This window comes from Narcine bancroftii, chromosome 5 (assembly GCF_036971445.1).
Source record: "Narcine bancroftii isolate sNarBan1 chromosome 5, sNarBan1.hap1, whole genome shotgun sequence".
In the NCBI taxonomy this organism is placed as follows: domain Eukaryota; kingdom Metazoa; phylum Chordata; class Chondrichthyes; order Torpediniformes; family Narcinidae; genus Narcine; species Narcine bancroftii.
Genome location: NC_091473.1, coordinates 112,102,094 through 112,123,159, shown reverse-complemented (window position 1 = coordinate 112,123,159; position 21,066 = coordinate 112,102,094). Strand labels below are relative to the sequence as shown.

Here is a 21,066-nt window from a genome sequence, read left to right as displayed (position 1 = left end):
TTCTTATCAGTTCTGCTAGTGGTTCCATAGCTAACGCAAACAGTGAGGGAGATAGTGGACATCCATGCCTTGTTGATCTGCTTAATTTAAATTGGTTTGATATATATCCATTTACTGTCACCATCGCCAATGGTACCTTATATAATGCTTTAATCCAATTAATATATTTCTCTGGTAGGTTGAATTTTTGTAGTACTTTGAATAAATAATTCCGTTCTACTCAGTCAAAGGCTTTCTCTGCGTCTAAAGCAACCGCTACTGTTGGAGTTTTGTTTCCTTGTACTGCATGGATTAAGTTAATGAATTTACAGATATTGTCCATTGTTCATCTTTTTTTAATAAATCCAGTTTGGTCTAGTTTTACTATTTTTGGTACAGTCGGCCAATCTGTTTGCTAATAGTTTAGCTATTATCTTATAATCTGTGTTAAGTAGAGATATTAGTCTATACGATGCTGGTGTTAGTGGATCTTTCCCCATCTTTGATATTACTGTAATTATTGCTGTTTTGCATGAATCTGGTATGTTTTGTGTTTTTCAATCTGGTTCATTACTTCCAGGAGAGGAGGAATTAATAAGTCTTTAAATGTTTTATAGAATTCTACTGGGAGTCCATCCTCTCCCGGTGTTTTATTGTTCAGTAGTTTTTTTTAATATCTCCTGTATTTCTTCTATTTCAAATGGTTTTATTAATTTATTTTGCTCCTCTGTTTGTAATTTCGGTAGTTCAATTTTAGTTAGAAATTCATCTATTTTGTCTTCTTTCCCTTCATTTTCAGTTTGATATAGTTGTTCGCAGAATTCCCTGAAGTTTTCGTTGATCTCTGTTGGGTTATATGTAATTTGTTTGTCCTTTTTCCTTGATGCCAATACCGTTCTTTTAGTTTGTTCTGTCTTAAGCTGCCATGCTAGTATTTTGTGCGTTTTTTTCTCCTATCTCATAATATTTTGTTTTCATTATGTTCTTCTCCACCTTATATGTTTGTAGTGTTTCATATTTTATTTTTTTGTCTGTCAATTCTCTTCTTTTAGTTATATCTTCCTTTATTGTTAATTCTTTTTCTGTATTTGTTATTTCCCTTTCCAACTGTTCTATTTCTCAATTGTAGTCCTTCTTCATTTTAGTTACATAACTTATTATCTGTCCTCTGATGAATGCTTTCATTGCGTCCCATAGTATAAATTTATTTTTTACTGATTCCGTATTTATTTCAAAGTACATTTTAATTTGTCGCTCAATGAATTCTCTAAAATCCTGTCTTTTAAGTAGCATGGAGCTTAATCTCCATCTATACATTCTTGGTGGGATGTCCTCCAGCTCTATTGCCAATAACAGGGGTGAGTGATCCGATAACAATCTAGATTTATATTCCGTTTTCTTAACTCTTCCTTGAATGTGGGCTGATAACAGGAATAGGTCTATCCTTGAGTATGTTTTATGTCTACCCGAATAATATAAATATTCCTTTTCCTTTGGGTCTTGTTTCCTCCATATATCCAAAAGTTGAATTTCCTGCATCTATTTAATTATAAATTTGGTTACTTTGTTCTTTCTGTTAGTCTTTTTTCCAGTTTTATCCATGTTTGAGTCCAAATTAAGGTTAAAATCCCCTCCTATTAGTATATTCCCTTGCGTATCTGCGATCTTCAAAAAAATATCTTGCATTAATTTTTGATCTTCTTCATTAGGTGCGTATACATTGAGTAAATTCCAAAATTCTGAATATATCTGACATTTTATCATTACATACCTCCCTGCTGGATCTATTATTTCCTCTTCTATTTTGATTGGTACATTTTTATTAATATAGCTACTCCTCTGGCTTTTGAATTATATGATGCTGCTGTTACCTGTCCTATCCAATCTCTCTTTAATTTCTTGTGTTCCACTTCAGTTAGATTTGTTTCTTGCACGAATGCTATATCAATTTTTTCTTTCTTCGGTAAATTTAATAGCTTCTTCCTTTTGATTTGGTTATGTATTCCGTTAATATTTAAAGTCACATAATTCAACATGGCCATTTCATACTTTGTTTATCTTTCCTTTCCATTTCCTCATCACCACCTTCCCTTCTTATCCATTTCTGCTTTCATTGGCATAAGGAATACTTAAAGTGGTATGTGAGTGGAAAGAAAAAGGTTGGGAACCTATGGTTTAGACCACACATGTCAAATTCAGGCCCGCGGGCCAAATTTGGCCCATGATATAATTATATTTGGCCCGCAAGATCTTATCAAATATGTATTAGAGCTAGCCTGCTGGCCGCCGCGTCAGTATAGCGCATGCACAGCTAATACTACAAATCCCAGAATGCTTTGTAAATGCGTTGGCGCCAGCCCGTCAGCCCGCTAATCGCCCCCACCTCCTCTGTTTACTTTCATTAGCATCTGCGACCTGTCGCCCAACTCACATGTAATAAACCCCTTACGAAAAATGGCCAAACGAAAGACAGAAAACAGGACCTTTCAAGACAGGTGGGAGGCAAACTCTGACCCCACAGTTTGATGTACTTGCATCATCAGGTGCATCAGAGTAAATCACAGTGTTGCAAGCTAAGCTTGGATTAATATTTTCTTGGGTTAACTTTGGACTGTTCATAGTTGAAAGATTTGATTTTCATTGAAGCAAGTTGTTATTTTTTTGACTTGTTGGCTTGTGAACAAAAAATACACTTAAAAGGAGCTTAAAGGCTACTGCTATTGAATATTTTATTTCTCATTTGTTAATGCTTCTTCTGGAAAGAGTTTAACCAAAACTATTATTAAACATTTATTTTAATAAGAAAAAGTTTAACATTACATATGTTGAAAGAAGAGAAAACATGCAGATGTTGTTGAAAATTTTCAATAAACATTTAGTTTGGCCCACGACTTAGTCCAAGTTTTTAATTTTGGCCCTCTGTGAATTTGAGTTTGACACCCCTGGTCTTGACTAAGACCCAGTGCTTTCATTATCTCCTGCTCCAACTTCAGAAGACTGAAGTATCAATTCATGAACGTGAGGAAAACAGATACATAACATATCAAAATGAACTCATGTATTTTTCCAAAAATTTATTTGTATTTATAAATGCACAAAATATGTAATAATTTCAACTAAACATTTTTATTCAGAGCCACAACTCTGACACCTAATCACATCATCAAACATGGGAGCATTTCAGTTTTGTAGAAAACTATTCTCAAAATAGGACAACTTTTGCAAGACCAATTCTGATGCACAGCGTGGCTCAAAAAGACCTACAATTGAGATAAGGCATGGAGATTCGCACAATAAACTTAGAGCCTCACAATTTTCTAGGAACTGAAATAAAATAGAAGATTAGTCAGGGTAAACTGACTCCTGCACTCATTTCTCCAATTCATGTTCTCATCAAACAAGATCATGCAGATGGTTATTTCAATGCTTATAATGTACCCTTCTCCTCTCAGTATTAGGAACAGCAAAACAAAAATCACCAAAATATCTCCTCACAAAAAAAACAGCTTTATCAGACACATACATAACTAATGTGCCATACTGGCTGCATTCATCCACAAAATAAATTATTTCTGTTTTGAAAAGTAATTCTTGCTCTTTTCAATATCAGGTGTGATGGTTTCACCACCAGGTTTCCAATTAGCAGGGCAAACTGTAAGAGAGGAAAACATAATCACTGTTACAAACCCAGAGACCCCAAAACCCAGCAGCAATAGATATTCACCAAGACAAATGGTTACTTAAACAAAAGTTGCTTTTAATTATCTTTAAGCATGAAAACTATCAAACTTTAACTTATCACTATTGACTTACCTAACCTAACTTACCCCCCTTCTAAGTGCACGTGTGTGTAATGTGTGTGTAAATTCAGAAAAGTTCTTTGGTTCACAGTCCAATCTCACTTCTCATTCCTCCAAGTTCACTGGTTGCAGGCAATTCTTATACTGTGACAGAATTTAACATTTATAAAGTTCACCAGGCTTTGGTGCTTGAAAGGTAAATGGTTACTGCTCAGGAAGGTTCTTGTTGGTCTTCAGAGAGAGATTTATTGTACACTAGACACCCAGCCACTTCAGTGTCTTGCCGAAGAAACTTGCCCCCTCAGGGTTCTCCAGATGATAACCTCTTTCTTTCAGGTCATCAGAGTGCCTTTTTAATTCTCTTATTCCAAGTGAAACATTAGACAGCCAGTCCTTTCCTCTTGCATGAACCACAAGGGCTTTGACCAAGCTGAACTAAGCACTCACAATCTATATACTCTGCCACATAATACAAATCAATTTTTACAACTGATGAAACTGCATTCAGAATTTCATGTTGTTTATAGTTATAATGGCATAATCAGACAAAATTAGAATTAACAATTAAATTTTTTTTATCCACTGCTGTTTCATTCAAAGAGGGCAAAGGTGAAAGCAAAATTAGATTTGGTATGTCACCAAATATTCTAGCAAATTTCTACCTGGGTACCATGGAGAGCATTCTGACTGGTGTGGAAGTGCCAATGCACAGGCAGTGCCATATCTAGATCAAGTGATGCCCTAGGGCTGCCACTGACATCAGTGCCCCATATTTAAAACACACAAAAAACCACCACCACCACACAGGTTGTGCATATAGATAGCAACTCCAGAAACCAACATATTTAGTTAAGATTTTATTCTATACTTCGAACTACTTTGTTCAGTTTGTTGTTCCATTAAATAAAACATCAATGAGCATTTCTTATTACAATAACACCCATCAATTCAGATTATTTATTTGGCAAGGTATTAATTGAAAAATCTCCACGGGTGGCCAAGGTGGTCATCCAGGGCTGTCGGTGGGCGGCTGGTGGGGCCGTCATTTGCACCAATGTATTTTTTTTAATGACTGATGAACGCAAAATAATAACACGCACAGTCGCAGATAAATCAGAACTAGTTTTCTTGAGTCACGCGTGTATTCTTTTAAAACACTGAACCACGCATGCCATGTCATGATGTTGACATCCCGTGCCGTTTCACTAAATTTCTGGGAGTTGTATAGCACCGCTATATGCCCTCGCCCCCAAACCCCCAGAACCGGCACTATCACCTGGTAGTTTTTTAGGGAGGTCGACCCCTGTGTTGGACTGCTGGCTGTTGAATTGGGGCAGTTTTGTCAATATGGGCACGTTTGAGCCTGTCAATTGTGAATGACGGAGGTTGCCTGGCAATGTCCAAAATGCAGGTTGGCCTCATTTGTCTTATCACCCTGTATCGTCCTTCATTTAGTGACTGCAAGGACTATCCATGTGTTCTTCTACAAACAAACATATATTCACATCCTTCAGTTTGTGTGGTACAAAAGAAACATGTTTGCCACATGATGATGGTGGTACAAGGGATAATTTGCCTACAGTATCCATTACCTCAGCAGCTCTTTGTGATCTTCATTTTCACTGGATCCACTTAGAACAAAGTCCCCTGGAACCATACAAGCTCCGCAGGCAAATATATGAAGATCCTCTTTTGGAGTTGTCCTAATGTTGAGCAACACCCATGGTAATTCGTCTGCCCAGTTGGGACCACCCAAACGGGCCATTAAGGCTGATTTAAGGTGACCATCCTGTTGGACTGCAGGTGATAGACACTTGCATGCTGAAGCCTAGAGCAGAGCAGCCGAGTTAAGGCTATCCATAATGAAGATATAAAGTGATGCCCTCTGTCAGAATTGACGTGTGCTAGTAGGCCAAAGCAAGCCACCATGGGGACTGCCTTTAGGTCACCTCGTAAACCTATCAATCATCGTGAAGAGATAGCAGTAGCCTTGTGAAACTGGAATTTGTCCCACAATGTCCACATGGACATGGTCAAAGTGACAAGTTACTGGTGGGAAGGGTTGTAGCGGTGCTTTCGTATGCTGATGGATTTTGAATTTTTGACAAGCTGCACAAGATCTGGCCATTTGTATGACATCTTTCTTCAGACCCTGCCAAACAAATCTATCTGAAATCAGACAAACAGTCGATCTGATGGATGAGAAAGACCATAGAATCAAAAATGCAACATCTCCGTGGATGTTCTGTTGGCACAACACAAAAGAGCAGCTTGCCATCAGCATAGATTTGCACATCCTTCCATTGTACATTGGTTATCGAGGTGTGATACAACTCCATCTCACCATCTTGTGCTTGGGCAGCAGTGAGAGCCGTGTAATCAATACCATAGTCCATACCTAACACCTTGAGCACAATTGAATGGGAAGGTACATCAGCCAGTACATTGTCTTTTCTAGAAATGTGTATTATTCTGGTAGAGAATTCCAAAATGAAAAATTACTGCCACTGTTGTTGAGCTGACCAGGGCTCCGCCACCTTCAAAATCACAAAGGTCAAAGGTTTATGGCCTGTGAACATGGTGAAGTGTCAGCCTTCCAAAAAGTAATGGAAGTGACAGATAGTCAAATATATGACCAGGAGCTCTTTATCAAATAACCTTTCTCTTGACCTCACAGAGGTGGTGGCTAAAGAATGCCAATGGCCACTATAATAAAAGACCATGTGAAAATGTTCCTCTCGAACGGAACATTCATTTTTTTTGGTGTCATACGTGAGTATGTTGGAACTATTGACTGCTGTGAGTTGGAGGTTAGGGTTATGATAATGTGTAATGAAACCGGTTGGTGGAAAAAAAATTTACTTTGGGATAGCTGATCCCAAGCATTTAGAAGGCTCGTAGATTTTCAGCCAACTGTCGCAGCCATTAACAATGGTCAGCCAAGGCATTTCCTGACAATACACAGGGTGGGAAGCACCTTTGTGCATTGATGCCCCAACGGTGGTGTAAAGACAGCAGGTGAAAGTATCGACAGGTTGTCTGCCTGACTTGAGACGTTGACTCGTTATAAGAGCTGATGTGTTGAAAGTGTGCCTTGGGAAGTAGTGTCATACTTGCGCTCTCCAGGTTCTGGTGGATCATGCAGGACATCACCAACTCACTTGGCAATGGCTTGGTCCAAGGCATTGATGAGGTGATAAGAGCGGGTCGCATCTACCTCGATCTTCCTGAGGTGAAATTGTGGCTCAGCCGGTCAAAACCACAGCTCTGGTTCTGCCATCCAGAAGGGCAGTAGCTTAATAGCAACAGCTGCTGAAACCATATTGTCCAAAAGCTCATTTTGGACCCATCAGGGTTACCAATTGTAGCCATTGAAAATGCAGCAGTGGCTGGTGAATGCAAAATAATGACACACACAGTTCTGGTAAATCAGAACTCGTTTACTTGAGTCATATGTGTATTCTTTTATAACACTGAACCACACACGCTATGTCATGACATTATGATGTCCCGTGCCGGTTTGCTAGATTTCTGCAAGTTGTAGACTATCTACAAGGCCACTACAGATATCAATAGCTAATTTTATACCTGTAATGCACAATACAGCTGCCACAAAACAACAAATTTTGTGATGTTCAAGGCAATGAACCAGATTTTGAAAATTGTGCAAAGTCTCAACTACATCTATTTAGTCCAGTTTTCAGGTCCAACATATGATTAAGTATTTCACCTCTGCTATTGTTAGTTTAATACAAAGCAGCATAACCCTTCCACGTATTTAGGTCAATATGATCCATGGTAGGTACATGACTCCTTAATTCTTTTTAAAACATGAGACTGCAGATGCTGGAACCTAGAGTAAAAAAAAACCCAATATGCTGGAGGAACTCAGCTAGTTAAGCAGCATCTTTGTGGGGGAGTGGGGGGGGGGGGGTTAGAATTCTTTCTCCCCCAAAGATTCTGTTTGACCCACTTTTGAACCACTTTCTCCAACTTGCCAAAGCCAAAGAAAATGTCCCATGTTCATATTCATGTAGTCAAATGATCAGAGTAAAGAAGGAACTTTCAAGATCAATGAAAATAAAAGAACCAAGACTCATTCAAACCAACAAGAGCAAAAAAAAAGTTTAAATCCAAAATATACATCATGTTTCCCAGAGCCCTCATTCCCCACTCTTTCAAATAAATTATCTCCAAGTATTTCTATTAAACTGGCACCACCATCTTCTGGAGCAGAGAATTCCAGATATTCCTCAGCTTTAAATAACTGGCCCCTTACCTTTTAATTATGTCCACCTTGTCATGATTCTCCCACAAAGGAAATATCTGCTCTCTGCAAAGCCCCATTAAGACCTTTCCTCTTTGAAAAAGGTCACACTAATTTTGCTAAACTCCAAGGAAAAGAGGCCAAATTGTCTAGTCTCTTATCCTTGAAATTCACTTGGTGAATCTCCTTTGGACAGCCTCTAGCAAAACTAGACACAGTACTCCAGGACTCACCAACAATTGTAACAAAATCTCCAATTTTTAAACTTCAATTTCTTTGGGATAAAGGCCAATTTGCTATTTATTTTCTTAATTTTTTTTAGCTACCTGCTAACTTTCCAATAATGTTCTATTTCAACAATCATACTACATCCTTCTAACTTCACTAATTTGCAATTTCTCTCCTTTTAGATCTGTGGTTTTCAAACTGCTCCACTAAATTCACATTCCTCCTTAAGAAAGTCAGGGGTGTGCATTTAACAGGGAGATCATGAGTCACTAAGGCTGATAGGACCCTAAGTTTGCCATGCAATCTGTTTTAGATTCACAGATGTGCACTGTATTCTCATAAACTTCAATTAGAATAGCCTCAGATCAAAAATACTAGTATCCTTAAAATGTGGCAGTTAGCGAAATGCTGTCACAGCACCAGCAACCCTGGTTCGAATCTGGCACTGTCTGTAAAGTGTCTCCAAATTCTCCCCATGTCTGTGTGGGTTTTTTCCTGGTGCTCTGGTCTCCTACCATTGCAAAGATTTTAGTAGATTAATTGATCACATAGGTGTAATTGGGCAACGTAGGCTCGTGGACCATAAGGGCATGTTTCTGTGCTGTATTTCTAAATTTTAAAAATGTATAAAAATCCTGATTGAATAATCAATGATTCAATAACATTCTTGCAGAAAAAAGGATTGTTCGATGTAATAAGAATTTCTGGGGAAGTATATTTTATAAAATTATTGCATGTCAAATACGCATTACCTTCTCCATGTTCATCTGTAAACTGGAATGCTTGAACCAACCTCATAACTTCATCCACTGAACGTCCAACAGGGAGGTCATTGATCATGATCTGACGCAGTATACCAGTATTATCAATGATGAACAAACCACTGAGGGAACAAAAGCAGTTACAAATTAAACATTGTACACATTAAATCATTTAAAGAACAGTACTAGGAAAACTGAAAAAAATACATTCAAATTATTTAAAATTTACACACTACAATAAATAAAAATATCTATATATCTATTTTTATATAGATATGTATGTCAACTACTTAAGTTCACTCTAGACTGTTTGACTATATGAGGAGTCCAATACAAGAGTATAACTTGAATGAAAGCAGCAATCTGCTATTTGAAAGTTTGGGTCTTGCATGACTTCAGCTCCTTCACTCAAACTCCAACTTCTACATATTGGAAAATGTAAAAGTTGGCAATCTGATGGCATTAAAGTTAATACCAACAATTCACACAGATCCACACCATCTACAAGAAACAGTGGGTTCTTTGGGGATGTCACTCCTTTATAGTGAAGTGCTTTTGTGATCACAAGATGAAAATCTCTGCAGTGAATGTTTCATCTCCAGAAAACTCAAATAATTCCTTCACTTTCAAACTAACCACACACGCTAAATAAACAGAATGCTGGTTCTTCAGACCAAGGGTATCCCCTTTGTCTCAGACCTCACTCCTTATATGGGCTCCTAATCATGTTACAGAACACCAATACCATCGAAGAGACAAAACATGATGAAGATCACTCTCAGGGTCCTCGTGTTGTGAGCGAGTGAAGCAAAGAGACTTAGACAGCAGACTGTAAGCTTGAGTATCACAACTGGTTTATTTTGAATTCCGTGCTGCAGCTTTTTAGCCTGTCCTCGGACCCACCCCTAACATCCCGGCGCTTGTATCCCGATGCCATTTGTGTACGCGACCTTCCAGTCTAGCCATTCTTGCCACGGTTGCCCTGCCAACCGTGCATGGCAAATGGGGCCGGTTCACCATTGCAAATGTGTATTGCCACAAAACCCCCACGCAGAACCAGCATTGATGGTCTCGGGATGCATCGAGGGCCAGGTGTGTTGTTTTGGCAGCCAACCTCTACACAGTGGTGGAGGAACCTGCACTGGCTGGGACAAGTCCAGATGAGCTGGTTTTAACTGGTCCAGCATGAAAAATTCTTCCTTGCCTCCAATGACAAGGGTGAATGTCAAAGCGTCCACACTGTATAGACCTCATAAGGTCGCTGAAGGGGGGGGTAAATCCTGTGAATGCACCTGCGCACGAACACCTACTCACATGAGGACAAGTCTGCGGGGATAGTTGCAAGGAGGTTGGCCGCGTCGCAATGGTGGGGATGGTGCAATGAAGCCCAGTTTGTCACGCAGCTTTTTGAGAACTATGGCAGTGTCGGCACCTTGCTTGGTTGCTGGGGGAAGGAATTGGCCCAGTACTGCGATGGTCTCTCCGTAGACTATTTCAGCAGACGAGGCCATCTTTGGCATTTGTGCGAATCCCCAGGAAAACCCAGGGCAGTTCGTCCAACTAGTTGGGCTCTTGAGGCATGCCATCAGTGCCGATTTGAGATGGTGATGGAAACACTCGACTAGTCCATTGGCTTGGAGGTGGTAAGCCGTGGTGCGATGCAGTTGGGTGCCCAAGAGTCTGTAGAGTTCTATCCACAGGGCGGAGGTGAATTGTGTCCCTTGGTATTGTAACGTCTGCCAGGACTCCAAAGCAGGAGACCCAGGTGGTGAGGAAAGCTCTGATGCATGTCTCTGTGGAGGCGTCCAGAATGGGAATGGCCTCTGGCCAGCGAGTGAATCTATCCACCGTGAGTAGGTAGCATGAACCTCGTGACACTGGCAGGGATCCAACTATGTCGAGATTGACGTATCGGAACCTGTGGGTCAGGGCTTCGAACTGCTGGAGCTTGCTGTGCCACTGGACCTTGGCCGTCTAGCCTGCAGACTTTTGCCCACTCTGCGACCTGTTTATGTGGTCCATGCCACACAAATTTTGCAGACACCAGTCACACTGTTTTGCGATGGAGGGGTGGGACGAACTGCGGATCATGTCGAAAACTGTTCTCCTCCATTGGGCGGGGATGAGAGGTTGGAAATGTCGCAGAGGAGAGAAGTGCCATCAGCTTTCAAGTGGGAGGTCTTGGAGTTGCAGCCCCGTGATTGCAGTCCTGAAACAGAGTCTCGGGGTTGTTCTGTTGTGCCCGAGCCAGATCATGGTAATCGATGCCTTGCAACATAGCATCGACTGCCAGCCTGGAAAATGTGTCTGCAACCACACTGTGCTTTCCTGAAAGATGTTGGATAGCCAGTGGTGAATTCAGAGAAATAGAATAAGTGTCTCTGTTGTGAGGCAGACCACGGGTTGGAGGACTTTAAGAAGGTAAAAGTAAGCAGCTTGTGATCAGTCTAGATGGTGAATGGATGCCCTTCGAGGAAGTAGCAGAAGTGGCAGACAGCCAGGTAGAGGACAAGCAGTTCCCGGTCAAACGCACTGTAGTTCAGTTCGGGTGGCCGCAAGTTCCGACTGAAAAAGGCAAGGGGTCTCCATGAGTCATCAATGAACTGTTCCAGGACAGCGCCCACTGCTGTGATGGACACTTCGACTGTGAGGGCTGGTGGTTCATTTATCCGTGGATGTACTAGCATCATTGTGTGGGCCAGGACCTCTTTGGTCTGTTCGAAAGTGTTATGAGCCGCATCGGTTCATTCATGCTCTTTGGACGAGCCCGATATTAACATGAAGAGAGGGCGCATAATCTTAGCTGCCGCATGAATGAATCTGTTGTAGAAATTTACCATGCCCACAAACTCCTGAAGGCCCTTCAGTGTTGTCAGTCTGACAAAGTGTTGTATGGCATCTACTTTGTCTGGTAAAGGGGAGCTGCCGGCAGTGGTAATTTTGTAGCCCAGAAAGTCTATTTCAGTGAGGCCGAACTGATACTTCTGAGTTAATGATGAGACCGAACTGTGTGAGGCGAGTAAAAAGCTGGTGGGGATGCATCATGTGCTCCACAGGCGAGTTGCTGGCTACTAGGATGTCGTCAAGGTAGCTGAAAAGAAAAAGCAGATCTCTGCCGACCATGTCCATGAGGCGCTGAACATAAATTCTCATACAAATGCATAGAAAACTACTCTCCAAGAACACCAAATAAGCAGGTATAGGTTAGTACAAAGAGCCATTTTAGATAAAACATATCTAACAAAGCTGTTAGCTTTTAATTTCTTTATCTATATTTTCACTAATTCTGCAGTTTTATCCCATTATTTATTCTTGCATTCTCAATCCTAGCAACTGACCGGAAAGCAATGCCTTCATCCTCCTTTAAGATGCCATAATCTAAGCAGATTGTGTGACGGAGATCAGACACCAAAGGGATTTTTGTTGGACCAAGTCCACCTTGCTTTCTTGGGGTGTTGATCCTATAAAATACAAAGTTTTAAATGCATTGAAGAACAAAAGGTAAAATGAGACATAAACAAGGGAAGTTCATATGGTACTCCATGTAGAAATTCTTCTACTTCATACTTGATCACTTTAATGAAAAATTTATCAAATGGGTGCCAAAGATATTTTCCAAAATGATCCCTAGGATGAGGGATTTTAGTTACCAAGACAAAATGAAGGAACTAAGGACATTCTCGTTAGAACAAATAAGATTTACAAGGATGTGTTTCAGAGATATTTAAAATCATGAAGGCTATTGATGAAATGGATAGATACTTCCAATGGCAAAGTTACAGAATTTGAGGACACAAAAACAATGTGACAGGCGGAAGAACCAAGTTATACAAGGAAAAAGTATTCCATGAAAGTAGATTGTTTAAGGAATACACTGTCAGGGGTAGTAGTAAGGCAGATTCAAATATAGGATTCTAAAGGCTGGGTAAATATTTGTTTGGAATAATTTGCAGGATGATTGAGTGATACAGAGAAACAAAGAAAAATTGGAGAATAGAATGGAGTCCTTAGAGTAGGATAGAAGGTATGTGAATTGGTGCATTTATAATAGATATTGGCAGCTCAGCTGATGCATGGGTTTGAAAGAAATATTAGGAAAAGACAATACAGCAATTCACATAAATTTGCAGAGTAGAAATTAGTGACAGGTTATACAATTTTGAGTTCTGTTTTGAGTTCTTTAAATCAACAGATTTGCACTTTGCAGAACAAGCCAGCATTTAATTGTCCATTACTTTATAGCCTTTAAGATGGTGATGAGCTGCCTTCTTCAATCACTCTCGTTTTTGAGATATAGACATACTTGCAAAGCTATCAGGGAGAATTCCAGGATTCTGACCAGCAATGGTGAAGGAAAAGTGATACATTTTCAAATAAGAATTGTGTGTGGTTTAAAGGGGAACTTCCAAGTAGTGGTGTTCCCATACTTCTTCTAGGTAATAGGTTTAGAAGGAGTTATCTAAGGAATCTTTGAGTTGCCGCAATGGATTCTGTAGATGGTACAAGCTCCTACTATGCATTGGGAATAGTTGCAAATGGGATTCCTAACAAACAGGCTGAAATGTCTGCATGGTGTTGAATGTTTAGAGTTGTTGTTGAAGATGCGCTATTCCAGCCAAGTAGAGTATTCCCTCACATTCCAGTATAGAGTCATGTGGACTTTGGGGAATTAGACACGTTACTTCCTGCAGGATTCCTCGCCTCAGACCTACTTTTGTAGCTATGTTATGAAAAGAAGTAACACATATTCAGTCATCAGCATTATAGGAGTTGATAATGAGTCTGGTGCAGGAGATAGAAGTGTGAGATTGGGCAGCCATGAAGCTGGAAGCACGAAGGAAACTCTCTTGGAAAAATTTGGGCCATGACTGTCCAAGAGACAATGACTTGATATTCAATCATGCAGTCACAGTACAGAGAGACAAGTTTCTATGGCTGACATTAACCCTTTGCAAAACCATAATAGCATTGCCCTTGTCAGCAGGTCTGATGATGACAAAAGCAAAGTGTTGCAAAATTCAGAAGGGGACAGATTAGAGTAATTAAGAGGACCAGTAAAACAAATGATCATTGTATTTTGTGGTGAATACATGGAGAGAATAGAAAGCTGCAAAGGACCCATTTGGAACAGGATTCTGGAAATGGCAGGATTGCCCAGTCTGCAGTGATATCAAAGGAAGAGTCATGCCACACTCAGAATTCATTAAGATAGGGATGGAGCTGAGACTTTTGCTAAGGATGGATCATTTGAGGTTGAAAGAGATAAGGGTGGGAGATGGGATCAAAGAAGGATCTGAGGCATGGGGAGTACATTTAGAAGATCTTTTGAAGTTAGCAATCTTTAATGTTTAAAAGGAAGAATGGTTTTGTTGCCACACAGAAATGTAGCAAAGAATACAGTTGAAATGAAGGCATGCTCATAATGTTAGCAGTTGGGGGGGGGGGGGGGGGAGGGGGGGGGGGGTGAGGTGACATTTGGGAAATCATATGAGAGTCTGTAATTTTAAAATACATTTATATGATGATTGTAATAATGTTGTTGGAAAAATTAAAATATTCAATACAGTTGAAACTGTAGATTGGGAATTTTTTTTTAGATGAAGTTAATTGATACTATTGTAGAAAGAATATCCACACAAGTATACATCAAGTACAACTTCAGGTTGATTTCACCAGGTGTATAGCTGATGCAAGACCTAAGGGAGGTGGGCATGGATGCTAGAGCTGAAGAATAAAAACAGTGCACAATACACAACCGTGATCATGTTCAGGGTCCTGGAGAGAGGTGAGGTGGGAGCAATGACAAAGAATTGCTGTGCTTTTGCCAACATGTGTGCATGTTACAAAGCCAAATGGTAACTGCACATGTCGATTATATGATTGAGCATTAATAATCATAAGCAATGCCTGGTGTCCCTCGTTACATCACCAAGCTCTTGCTGTGTAAGGCTTGTGTGGTAGCTGGCGTCCAATCGTTACCTGCATGTTAAAACCAAACAGATAAGCAACTTCCATTCTACAAAGTGGTCTGCCACAAGCAACAAACATGATCACAGCTCTGGTTTCAGAGCTTAGGAACTCCGATACTGACATCAATATAGCTACATTGAGTAAGAAGTCATGTAGAAGATGACCTGCTGAAAAAACAGGGGCAAGGTAGAAGAGAAATGCTGTCTTCAAGAAGTGAGTGTCACCATCAAAAATCAGCTATCCAGCATCTCAGTGACTCTTTGCTCACATACCTGACTGCAGAATTCCAAAGCAGGCTTCAAATTCCAAGCACTTCTGCCCTAAGATTGCTAAGCAGACAAAAAACAAGACTCATGGATGTGCTCAAATCATCACCATTGATTGCTTTCTGTTTCTGGCCCACATTTGCTTCATGCAGAAGCTTTCTTGGTGGCAATGAAAACCTCAATTTCATGCATTGAGGGCATGCAAATATCCTGTGTAAGCAGTGCACCAGCTCACAAATTATTCATGCACCCAGCCAGTCAGCCACCTTGTGTCTTACATGTGAAGAGTGTGCATCTTCCACACTGGACTCTGAGAGGAGCACTGTATTAAGTGAAACATTAAGGGTAGATTTTCGGTTGGAATCCATAGAACAAGTTGAAGCTGAAAATAGCTGTTAAGTGAAAAGAAATAGTTGTGGAAACTAATCTTACTCAATTGGTTAACGATGACCAAAGGGAAATAGAAATCATTAAGAGTGAACACAGTAAAAAGAAACCGATTTAAGTCTTGCCTGATAAAGAAACACAACTTTTTTCAAAGTCAGCATTCCTGGGAGGTGACAATAAATTCAATAGTAGTTACAGTAAAATCAGAGTAATTGAAAACTGGAACCATTCAGCAGGCCAGACAGCATCAATGGAGAGTCCATGTTTCGTGTCAGGGACCCTTATCAGAATTAAAGAAATGTGAGAAGACCCTTGCAGCTTGCTGCTAGAACTGAACCATGCAACAATGCTACTCTGTTTATCTAATCAACTGGGTCAAAATAGTTGATTTGAATCAAACACTTGTATGGTTATGTATTGCAATAATTATAATAAAAATTGTTTATGATCCAATAAATAACAATATTTTGCAACCCTGATTAAATAACCTGCATTGAAATAAAGCCAAAATGATATGTTGTTTGTCATTTTTCAGAAAGGTAAGAACACACAAGATTGAGTTTCGTCATTATATGGTTATTCTTGTCCATACTCATTACGTCGATAAACAAAGCCAGAAGGAAAAAAAAATATTTCTTGGTTCTTTGAAAACTGCAATTTAAACTCTAGATAAATTGGTTTGAATAAAGGATGAAAATAGCATTACATACCAAGCTAAATGAGCAAAATGGGAATCCGTAGAAGCTGCAATTATTTCACAATTAATCTTATTGAAATCTTCTACACGATCACTAAAAGCCATAATCTCAGTTGGGCACACATAGGAGAAATCAAGTGGGTAGAAAAAGAAAACTACATATTTTCCTGTAGAAAAAAATGAACAAAATAATTCATAATTAATAGTCAAAACTTTAAGTTAGATGTCCCAAAGCAAAATTCAGACAGATGTCCCAAAGCAAAAACTGGGACCTATGTTCCATTTAATTTCCAAAAAGCAGTACAAGTACAGTAAGAAAGTTCTACAATGCAGAAAAAAGCCCTTCAGCCCCACTTGTCAGTGCTGACCAAGCTACTCCTATGAGCCTGCATTTGGCCATACCCCTCTGAATATTTCCTATCCATCTATGTTGTAATGTAAAGAAGAGGAAAATACCAGAATTAAATTCCAACTTGCTGGAAATTCTGCTCAGGAAAGGCCCTCACCTGCCATTGGTTCCACAGATAAAGAGAAAGCAAACAGATGCCCTACTGGGATACTGGTTCACAAGGGCATACATTTAGGCAAAATTCCAAGGGTAGGTATCCATTGCAATGAATTTGCTCCAATACCAAAACAAGCTTGAAAATATTCTTGCATTTGTTTCACATTTTCCATGACTTTCCAGAGATCAAGTAATTTTTCTGATCTGTTACAATCAAGATGCAAGGGCTTAATGCAGGACACTGGCACAAAGATGAAAGATCAACCATAATCTTACTGAATACCAGTGCAGGTACAAGAGGCCAAATGGCCTACTCCTACTTCTATTTCTTATAATCTCTCATTTTGTACTTTATAAATTAATTTTGATGCAAACACTTTCACCCTGAGGCCTGCAGGGAATTTTGAAATCTGAACCCATTTCTAAATATGCTGGAATGTGAGGACAGAGAACTTTAAAATGGGAGCCCATTAAAAGGGCACTAGATAGGAGTACAATGCTTTGCAGATGGCACTTTTATGGACATCTTAAGTCTTCAATAGAGGGACTTAAACCTTGAGATCAGAGTTTATTTTCCAGAAATACGTAGGAACAAACATCACAATAGCCTATAATGGTCATAATGCTATCTATTCTGAGTGTATGATAGAAAGGGAAGTAGTAGGGAAATAGTAAAAAGTTGACGCAAATAGCTTTGAATATTTCTGCATGGCATTTATTGGCCATACACTCACCAAAACCACTGTCTCTCTCAAATCAAGTTTATAGTCATCTGATTGTACAAGTACAACCGAACAACACAGCATTCTCCAGTCTATGCGGTTGTTTGCAGACATACAACCAGACACAAGTTCCCATCCAAAAATGATATAGCATCACTTCCCATACATAGTTTCTCCTGGCCAGTATTCAACTGTAACAACTCTTAAGACCTGTTTCACTTTATACAAATCATTATGACAGTGAACCAAATACAGTAATACTTAGAAAAACATAAAAGCTGCAGATGCTGGAATCTTGAGCAAACAAAGATTTACTGGAAGGACAGGTTAGAAAGCATCCATGGGTAGATATGGTTAATCATTGTTTCGAATCAAAACCATCAATCAAGACTAAGATTGAATTGGTGAAATTACATAAACACAAAGGGGGAAGGAAGCAAAGGAAAAGGAGTCCCAGAGGAGAGGTCGAGGGATAATTCATTAGAAAGGGAGGAAGGCATGCAGCTTTGGTTTAATAATTTCCATACCAAAATTTGTTGCCTGCATTGTCTGAAGTAATTGCTCCCAGAATAATCACAATCTTTATATGAATACAGTGCCATCCAGACAAAAATTGTGTCCAACAATAAGCCCTGCATTCTTAATTATAACTAAATGCCAAGGACCCAGAATTGTTTGATGACCATCCGAGAGCACATTTCCTAAGACCAAAATTCTACAAAAATGAAGTTCTAGTTCATACAAAATGACAGAACATAATAAATAGAAATAGTAATGTCCACTGTGATATTAAGATCAATGTTTTCTATTCCTCTACAATTTTTTTTGTTTTGTGACAGGCAGCAGCTCTTATATGGTTACTTATTTGCACAATTTCCTGTTTGATAGCCAAGTGTACTATTTCCTGTAGCTGTTCAATTCATAACAGAATGCCATGATAAGTCAGGTGAGATTGTCCCACAAATCAAGTTATCAGCAATCATTTGTTTTGTACTAAAAATCTGGAGACTACTTTCACCCATGTGGCAGAAAAATATAAAGCACCCGAGACAAGACTGCTCTGGAATTGGTCTATATGAAGTGGTCCTCAATAACAGCATCACCTAATATACAAAATGAGATTTATCTTGCCTTGTATTTGGATGAGGAGCCAGAAAGTGCAAATGCTGTACAGCAAAATCAATGCTTAATCAATAAAAAATACAAAAATCTAATAAATACCAACTTGCACCTAAAACCGAATACAGTACAACTCCGATTATCCAAAATTGGATTCTCCAAAATCCTCAGTTATCCTAATTTTTTTTTAATGTAGATAAATTATGATATCTAAAATCGTAATTTATCAAAAATTATTTTGGAGCTGAACTGACCAGGGATATCAGGCTCCTGGTGGTGGCAGCAGTGGACCTCACACCCAGTGGCAGCGAGCACTTCAAGCTCCCAGGCAGGAGCAGAAACCTCAGGCTCCTGGCACGAGCAGGGCCTCAGTGAGGAAATTTTGGTGATCAGGAGTGGCCAGCATTTTTTTGGTGAGAATCAAACTTTATTTAAATACTTAAAAATCCCTACCTTGTTGTTTGCTGTTGCATAAATATTGCTACAAGTGATTTGTTGTTGCTACTGGGCTGTTTTTAAATGACTGGTCTCCTAAAAAAAGTTTATCCAAAATGGCCCCAGCCCTGACCATTTCAAATAATCAGAGTGGTACTGTATGCAGTGAATTGCAATATGAAAATCAAGCCAATTAAGAAAATATAAACTTGCTTACCAAGTCAAATAGGCAATTTTTAATATACAAGGTGGATACAAGTAGATTCACTTAAATTCGTGAAATTCAGTATAGAATGGCTTGTTTTAAATGAATGTTGGCCTTTCTCCAAAATAAATTCCAAGTGAACAATCTTTATTGTTACCTCTATATTTAGATAGCCGTAACTGTTCAAATTGTCCATTTGGCATCACAGCAGTCGCATCAAAGTCAGGAGCTAACTTCCCAATTACAGCTTTTCCAGCAGTCATTTTGAATAAACCTGTAGAATAAATATTTTGAACAAACAGCTTGTCCTTTTAATCTACTAGATTTGATACTTTCATTATTCAGTGAACATTGGGGGTAATCATGAAGTTTGTGATATGCGAATGTTTGGGATTGGAGTGGTAGCATTTTATCCCATCTGCTTGTACATCATTATCCTAATGAGTTAATGAGGAATACTCAAGCCCCACTAAGTATTAACATTTTTGAGAGAGCTTACCAAGTTCCATTTACAAATTGGTAAACAAAAAATGGATTTTTCAAAAACCTTACCAAATAGGCCAAAATATTGCTATATTTAGAACACAGAACACTATGGCCCTTCAGCCCTCAATGTTGTGTCAATCCATATATTCCTTTAAAAAAAGTACTAAACCTTCCCTAACCTGTAACCCTGTTTTTCTTTCATCCATGGAGTCTCTTAAATAGTCCTGTTTCGGCTTCCACCACCATCTCCGGCACGGTATTCCCGACACCCACAACTCTCTCCGTAAAAGAAAAAAAAAATCCCTCATCTCCTCTAAACTTCCTTCCCTTTACTTTGTACACGTCCTCTGGTGTTTCCTATTCCTGCCCTGGAAAACAGGTGCTGGCTGTCCACCCAATCTACGCCCCCCCCCCCATAATCTTGTAGACCTCTATCAAGTCCCCTCTTGTCCTTCTACACTCCAAAGAGAAATGTCCCAGCTCTGTTCACCTTGCCTCAGGAGGCTTATTTTCTAATCCAGGTAATAGCCTGGTAAACCTCCCCTGCACCCTCTCCATTGCTTCCATATCCTTCCTATAATAAGGTGACCAGAACTGAATACTAAGTGTGGTCTCCTCACTTTTTTGAAAAACGGTGACCATTTCTTTGCAAAATCAAGAAAAGTCTTTCTCGGGGCGTTGACGAGACGCTAAATGTTCCTTGACGTTTTCACCAAACCTCCTCGGGACCTTCACTAGAAACGTTTAGACACATAATTCGCGTGGCGACGCCCTTGCAACAGCCACCTCCAGTCAGCCCTCACCCAGCGCCCACCGGCGCGCCCCCGCCAGCCCGCGCGCCCCCGAAGCCCGTCACGGCCCCAACCGCACGCCCTCCAACGTCCATTTAGCGTGCAGAGGCGTATCACTGACCGCTCGCCGAAGCCCTGCGGCCATCCCGCCACCTCCGCTCGCCGAAGCCCTGCGGCCATCCCGCCACCTCCGCTCGCCGAAGCCCTGCGGCCATCCCGCCACCTCCGCTCGCCGAAGCCCTGCGGCCATCCCGCCACCTCCGCTCGCCGAAGCCCTGCGGCCATCCCGCCACCTCCGCAACAGCACCTTCCCCACTCGGTCCCGAACCCCGTACCTTCCCTCGTCGATACCCTGAACGCCCCTTCGCCTCAGAGCGCCCGCACCCTCCCACAGCAACTCCGCCACGTGCCGTCGGCGCCTTCGCGCGCCGACGCCCCGTACGTCATC

The 21,066-nt window shown here is 40.2% G+C and overlaps 1 protein-coding gene across 2 annotated transcripts; it reads right to left on the bottom strand.

Annotated features, from left to right (window-relative positions):
• Positions 1 to 3,038: 3,038 nt before the first annotated feature.
• On the bottom strand, positions 3,039 to 21,061 carry LOC138763878 (peroxiredoxin-1-like). Of its 2 annotated transcripts, none has more exons than XM_069938790.1 (6): positions 20,954 to 21,061; positions 19,499 to 19,615; positions 16,369 to 16,522; positions 12,374 to 12,496; positions 9,027 to 9,157; positions 3,039 to 3,631 (listed from the first exon to the last, which is right to left on the bottom strand). In XM_069938790.1, the coding sequence occupies exons 2-6, from the start codon at positions 19,602 to 19,604 to the stop codon at positions 3,546 to 3,548; spliced, it is 600 nt and encodes a 199-aa protein (XP_069794891.1). In that variant the 5' UTR covers positions 19,605 to 19,615; positions 20,954 to 21,061; the 3' UTR covers positions 3,039 to 3,545. The 2 variants fall into 2 exon arrangements, with proteins under 2 accessions (XP_069794891.1, XP_069794890.1); XM_069938789.1 differs by lacking the exon at positions 20,954 to 21,061 and adding an exon at positions 20,448 to 20,566.
• Between the last annotated feature and the right edge of the window lie 5 nt (positions 21,062 to 21,066).